This window comes from Pristis pectinata, chromosome 18 (assembly GCF_009764475.1).
Source record: "Pristis pectinata isolate sPriPec2 chromosome 18, sPriPec2.1.pri, whole genome shotgun sequence".
Classification (NCBI taxonomy): domain Eukaryota; kingdom Metazoa; phylum Chordata; class Chondrichthyes; order Rhinopristiformes; family Pristidae; genus Pristis; species Pristis pectinata.
In genome coordinates this window covers 11,078,645-11,086,090 of record NC_067422.1, presented here as the reverse complement: position 1 = coordinate 11,086,090, position 7,446 = coordinate 11,078,645, and the positions used below count along the sequence as shown (strand labels likewise).

The following is a 7,446-nucleotide window of genomic DNA, read 5'->3' as shown; positions in this document are numbered from 1 at the left end:
CTAATAATTTTCCTTTACCCTACGCCAATGTCCACCCAACCACCCCCCCCTCACCCCCACCCCACACCAACCCCATGCTGTCCTTGCCGGTGACTGGAGTTACTTCTGCTACTGTTGACATATTTCCAAGATCGACCGTGGCAGAAAATATCCTGCAATTTCATCCCAAAGTAGAACGTGTAGGTGGACCAATCGCAACAGCCGTCACACTGTCTGGGAATCTGTCAGTCTCCCAAAATAAGCTTCACGAAAGAGGCCACGTCTGTTTCTTTGGATTCGTGTAGTGTGAAGAAGGGGTGTTGCTGCAGTAAACAGAAAGCAGAAAGGTTAGAATTCAAGGAACGGTCTGACCAACTTTCAATTGCTAATGAGGAACAGTTTCATTCATACAGTACACCTAAAATTCTAACCCGGGGGACACAGATTCACTGTCAGTCTATCAATGTCCTGATCAATCATAGCAAATTAAGCTGACTTGCATTTATATAGAACCCTTCACGCCCTCAGAGTTATTCCAAAGTGGCTTACATTCAAATGAACAACTTCTAAAGGATAGCCAGTTATAACCCAGGAAACAGCAACCAATTTGCAAAGAGCAAGCTCCTACAAACAGTATATATGGTGATAATGGTCAACAGCCCAACTTGCTGATGGTTATCCAGGGACAAACACTGGCCAGAATAGATATTGCCTTATTCTTCATGTTGTTCCACAGATCTCGAGACAGGCCCCCAAGTTAACGTTTAATCTAAAAGTCTTCTCATAGTGCAGCACACCTTCTGCACTGCATTGGAGTATAACTTTCTTCTCAGATGAATAAACAACAAGATGCTGGAGGAACTCAGCAGCTCAGGCAGCATCTTTGGAGGAAAACAGATGGTCGACGTTTCGGGTCAGGACCCTTCTTCAGGACTGAAGATAGGAAAAGGGGAAGCCCAACATATAGGGAGAAAAGCAGGGTAGTGATAGGTGGACAGAAGAGGGGAGGCAAGGTGGGCACAAGGTGGTGGTAGGTAGAAGCAGGCAAGAGATCGTGATAGGCAGATGCAGGGGAGGAGGGGAGAGCAGATCCACTGGGGGGATGGGTCAAAGGTACGGAGGCAAGCGCTCCATCAGGGGGGGGGGGGGGTGGTGAAGAGGAGGAGAGGAAAAATAAAGAAATAGGTGAGGAGAAATAAGAGAGATAGGCTAGGAAAGGGAAGTAAAGAAGAGGCATGGTGGGGTGGGGGGAAGGGGGTGGGGGTTACTTAAAGTGGGAAAATTCGATGTTCATGCCATTAGGCTGGAAGGTCCCAAGACAGAAAATGAGGAGCCGTTCCTCCGGTTTGCGTTTGGACTTCTCCTGGCAGTGGAGGAGGCCGAGGACTGACACGTTTGTGATGGAGTGGGAGGGGGAGTTGAAGTGACTGGCAATGGGGAGATGCAGATCACGTTTACGGACAGAGCGCGGGTGTTCTACGAAACAGTAACCTAGTCTGCGTTTGGTCTCGCCAATGTAGAGGAGGCCACACTTGGAGCACCGAGTGCAGTAGATGATATTAAGGGAGGTGCAGGTGAATCTCTGTCTCACCCGAAAGGACTGTTTGGGTGGGATGAGCTGATGGAGGTAGCGTAGGGGCAGGTATACATCTGTGGAACATTGGGGTGGGAGCGGGATGGGTGGGGAGGGAGTCGCGGAGAGAGCAGTCCCTGTGAAAGGCAGAAAGGGGTGGGGAGGGGAAGATATTTCATCTAGATTCCAGCATCTCCAGCTCTTTGTTTCTCTAATTTTCTTCTCAAATCTCTGGGAATGTCTTGATCCCCTGGTCTTCTGAGACAGAGGCAGATAATCATCAGAAAGGTGAACTATTTGATCATTACCACCTTGCTAACTGATGCAAAAAAGTGAGCATTCTTTTTCTGAAGACAAAACCTAACACAGGCAAGTTAACCAGTTTAATGCATAGGAGCCAATATTTTTCCATTTTAACTGAGGAAATGAATGCCATATAGTAAAAGACAAGTTGTCTCTTTCAAGTTTATTCCTCCCTTTCAAATATTTTCCTGATTCACATAGAAACCTGGACAAAAACCACACAACTGCTGAAAATAATCAGTTAGTGCACTGGATTACTTGGTGCATCAGATTAGAATGGTAGCAGGACACAGATGGCCAGTTTCATCATAGAACCCCTACCTCCAAAAACATCAGGTTCAACAGGACAGGCACTACACATTGTTGTACGTGAAGATGTCTTGCTTGAAGTTTCCTTCCCAAGACTGGGCTTTGGAGCTAATTAGTCACTTAGTGGATTGACAGAGAAGAAAGGAACATTGGACATAAGCGGTCAGAGTGGGGGTGGAGTAGAAGGGGAAAAAAGTCAGGGAAGACCAGCATTCTATTAAGGGGACGGGCAGAGAGTGGCGGTGGTCAAATCAGGCACTATTTGTTAAATGATGCACCCTACACCATCTCTACCTGACTTGCCTCGTTCAGCACACTGTCAGCTATGAGAACAGACTCAGAATTGGTTTATTATTGTGACTTGTATTGAGTTACAGTGAAAATCTTGTCTTTCATACCATCCATACAGATCAATTCATTACACAGTGCATTGAGGTAGTACAAGGGAAAATAATTAACAGAATACAGCATAAGTGTTACAATTACAGAGAAAGTGCAGTGCAGGCAGGTAGAAGATACAGGAGCCTGAGGGCACTTACCACCAGACTTAACGACAGCTTCTATCCCACTGTGATAAGACAATTGAATGGTTCCCTTATACGATGAGATGGACTATGACCTCACGATCTACCTTGTTGTGACCTTGCACCTTATTGCACTGCACTTTCTCTGTAGCTGTGACACTTTACTCTGTACTGTTATTGCTTTTACCTGTACTTCATCAATGCACTCTGTACTAACCCAATGTAACTGCACTGTGAAATGAATTGACCTGTATGATCATTATGCAAGACAAGTTTTTCACTGTACCTCAGTACAAGTGACAATAATAAACCAATAACAATAAGGTGAAAGGCCATAACGAGGTAGATTGTGAGGTCTAGAGTCCATCTTATCATACTGGGGGACCATTCAATAGTCTTAAAACAGCAGGGTAGAAGCTGTCTTTGAGCCTGGTGGTACGTGCTTTCAGGCTTTTGTATCTTTTGCCTGATTGGGGGGGGGGGGGGGGGGGGGTGGAGAGAATGTCCAGGGTGGATTGGCTCTTTGATTATGTTGGTTGCTTTATGAGAAGTGTAGACAGAATCCATGGAAGGGAGGCTGGTTTCCATGATGTTCCTTGCAGAAGGCTGTCAGTTCAAATACTGTCACTCCAGAGAACAGGATACAGTGCAGTCCTTCCACTAACGTTATCAGGCCTATCCTGATGTTACCTTCTACTCCTTGTATTAATCTGTTTTGCCTGAACTCCCTCTGCTGCTCTCTTATGTAGAACAGTCCTCCCATTCCAGGTAAAAACAATAAAAATCACAAGTACAAGTTCAAGGTCAATCCCAGACACAAGTTTAAATGAGGAAGCTTAAATGTGGGGAGGGTGAACCCATTTTGCATTGTCTGCAATGCACATCTGGAAATATACTACCTTGATATCAAAAAATGAAGACGGAAACTGGATTTGATTTCCTTAAAGGAATTTCTGTCTGAAAAGAATTTTCAGCCAAGTCTACAGTGCTTGCTCAGAAACTCTACTTTTGCATCAATAATGAGGCTGTGTTTATTCAGAATCCTGTCAAACCCAAGTTCAGTTTCAACACTTCAATTACAGGCAGCCTGTGGAGCCAACATTCTAATGGTACAACTTCAAACTAACAATATAAATGACCTCTTCAAGCAGCTCGCATCATTTCACAAGACTGTAATCCTAACCCAAAACAAAACCATTTCCTAGTGATTTACGCTGTCAGTGACGTAAAAGCATCAGGGATTCAAGGCTTCCAGGTCTGCTTAATTGGAAGTCAAGATCTTTTTTTCCATGACTAACCTTTGAGATATATTAAAGTACGCTGTGCAAGATTTATTTCCATTATTTTTTTCTCTCAGTAAGCTCCAACTGCCCTGATGCAAAACTCCCTCAGACATGCTCTCCAGTCTCAAACACACAGGGAGCTGTGAGGTTGCTCTCCTATATTAAGGTCCAGTGACTGCCCCATAAATTACTGCTATGCTGATTTGAATTATGCTGTGATTCAGCAAATTAGTCACCTGAGGTCAAACCATGAGCTCCCCCAACACTTTCACAAATGGGGAGCTTAAGGGCACGTCAGCTGCTTTTCCATTGGGACACAAACAGTAGGAAGGATAACCCAAGGCGGTCCATAGGCATGCAACCAAACAGAATTTAGCTCAGGGGCACTTGAAGAGATACTGAGACAGGTGAAGAGAGCTTGGCCAGAGATAGGTTTCAAGGAGAACAGACACAAAATAACTGAAGATTTTGAATCTCTGAATTAAAAACAGAAAATGCTGAAAATACTCAGCAGGTCAGGCAGCATCTGTGGACAGTTAATGTATCAAGTCAAAGACCTTTATTTCAGAACTGAATCAGAATCAGGTTTATTATCACTGTCATATGCCGTGAAATCGTTGTTTTGTGGCAGCAGTACAGTGCAAGACATAAAGATATAAAAATTACTGTAAGTTACAAAAATAAATAAATAGTGCAAAAGAGGAATAACAAGGTAGTGTTCATGGACTGTTCAGCAATCTGATGGCTGAGGGGAAGAAGCTGTTCCTGAAACGTTGAGTGTGGGTCTTCAGGCTCCTGTACCACCTCCCCAACGGTAGTAGCGTGAAGAGGGCATGTGAGGGATAATGAGAGTCCTTAATGACGGATGCCGCCTTCTTGAGGCACCACCTCTTGAAGATGTCCTTGATGGCGGGGAGGGTTGTGCCCGTGATGGAGCTGGCTGAGTCTACGACCCTCTGCAGCCTCTTTCGATCCTGCACATTGGAGCCTCCATACCAGGCAGAATGCTCTCCACCATACATCTGTAGAAATTTGCAAGAGTCTCTCGTGACATACCAAATCTCCTCAAACTCCTCATGAAGTCGAGCCGCTGATGTGCCTTCTTCATGATTGCGTCAATGTGTTGGGCCCAGGATAGATCCTCTGAGATGTTGATGCCCAGGAACTTGAAGCTGCTCACCCTTTCCACCGCTGACCCCTCAATGAAGACTGGTGTGTGTTCTCCCGACTTCCCCTGCCTAAAGTACGTAATCAGTTCCTTGGTCTTGCTGACATTGAGTGTGAGGTTGTTGTTGTTGTGACACCACTCAACCAGCCAATCTATCTCACTCCTGTACGCCTCCTCGTCGCCATCTGAGATTCTGCGAACAGCGGCGGTGTCATCGGCGAATTTATAGATGAGCTGGATCATCAGACCTGCTGATGAATGTTCTGATGCTGAATACTTGAGTCTATTTGTCTCACCGCAGAAACTGCCTGACCTCCTGTTTCCAAAAATTCTGTTTTTATTTCATGTTATAAAAAAGCATCTTAAGGAGGGGAGGAGGAGGTTAGAGCGAGGACTTCTGGCACAGACCACAGCTGGCCGTCAACGGTGGGAAATCAGAGACTTGCAGGAGGCTACAGAGAAATGAGGGGTGGGGCAAAGCCAAGGAAGGACTTGTTCATGAATAGTCAGAATTTGAGGCCTTTGCACTCCAGGAGGCAGGATAGTCAACAAGCCTGTGGGCAGTGGTGGAATGGAATGGTGCTAGTTAGGATGTGAGCAGCATGTTTTGGATGAGATAAAGTTCAAGGCCAGTGGGAGATAGGAAATCCACCAAAAGGTCTGTAAACTCATAGAGTCACAGAGAGATACAGCATGGAAACAGGCCCTTCAGCCCATTGAGTCCGTGCCATTCACCAACCACCCATCCTACTTCAATGCCATTTTTATTTTATTCTCCTCACGTTCTCAACAACTCCCCCCAGATTTTATCACTCACTAGGAGCAATTTACAGTGGCCAAATAACCTACCAACCCTCACATCTTTAGGATGTGGAAAGAAACCAGAGCACCTGGCAGAAAACCACAGGGTCACAGGGAGAACGTGCAAACTCCACACAGACAGCACGTGAGGTCAGGATTGAGCATGGGTGTCTGGCACTGTAAGGCAGTGGCTCTACCCAATGTGCCATTGTGTGGCCTAGTTAATCCCCTGAAGGTTAAGATGTTTGATTAACCCAAATTGGTAGGTAATTGGTATATCATTAGTGGTCCAGTGAGTGTGGCTGAGTCAGTGAGACTTGTCTCCAGTTCACAATGGCCAGTGTAACGTAGTCAACAGCAGTCACCAGCCACCACACTGGGTATCCAGCAGTGGAGCACAATTTAATCTGCTACCTGAAGATTCAACTGTTCCCAGGTTTCCCAACTACCGCATGGCATTTGCAAGCTTGGACAGGTAGCAGGTACAGAGATGTCTCACCATCAAGTCACAAGTCTTTCTGCTTTTCTGGCATCTGACATGATGAAAACAAAGCCCTTTTCCCCCCAACACAAGAAATGTGAGGACCAACAAGTGTGAAAGGAACTAATACATTAAATGGTGAGAGGCCATTTCTGAAGCTGTCCAGTAAATGCCAACTTACTAAAAGGTAATCATTAACTCCACAGGGGTACATTTTTCTAAAGGGAATAAAATATTACTCCATCCCCCAGGAGAAAAAGTTGTTCTTTAAGGTGTCAACAGAACAAGCAATTTTCACATCAGGAATGTTTAAAACTGCACTCTCATTCATGCCTGTATGGTAGAAGTGACGTTTGAACTGTTTTAGAATAGTCAGCAGGTTTAATATGGTTTATGCAGCACCATAGAACATGGTACAGTAGAGCACAGAACAGGCCCTTCGGCCCACAGTGTTGTGCCAACATAGCTAATCCCTTCTACCTACAGAAATCCCATATCCCTCTATTTTCCTCTCATTCATGTGGCCATCCAAGCCCCTCTTAAAAGCCCCCAATGAATTTGCCTCCACCATCCTATCAGGCAACACATTCCAGGCATCCATCACTCTCTCAGTAAAAAACGTACCCCTCACGTCTGTTCTGAACCTACCCCTTCTCACCTTAAATGCATGCCCTCTGGTATTGGATTGCTCAATAATGGGAAAAAGATATTGCTTGTCCAGCCTATCTATGCCCCTCATAATTTTATACACTTCCAACAGATCACCCCTCAGCCTTCGCCGCTCCAGAGAAAAGAGCCCAAGTTTGTTCAGCCTCTCCTGATAGCACATGCCCTCTAATCCAGGCAGCATCCTAGTAAACCTCCTCTGCACCCTCTCTAAAGCCTCGACATCCTTCCTTTGGTGAGGTGACCAGAATTGCACGTAATACTCTAAATGAGGCCTAACCAGAGTTCTATAGAGAACATGAAATGCAGTCAGTGCCATTTGGCCAATGTTAGTAACTGCCTGGGATCGCTGAGGGTGT

General features: G+C 45.3%; 1 protein-coding gene across 1 annotated transcript in view; it reads right to left on the bottom strand.

Moving 5' to 3' along the window:
* Positions 1-94: 94 nt before the first annotated feature.
* The window catches only part of map2k6 (mitogen-activated protein kinase kinase 6), a 105,476-nt gene continuing 98,124 nt past the window's right edge, over positions 95-7,446 (bottom strand). The window contains exon 12 of the mRNA XM_052032802.1: positions 95-302. Within this exon, the coding sequence (XP_051888762.1) occupies positions 225-302 (78 nt within the window). The 3' untranslated portion in view covers positions 95-224. The remainder of the gene's footprint in view (positions 303-7,446) is intronic.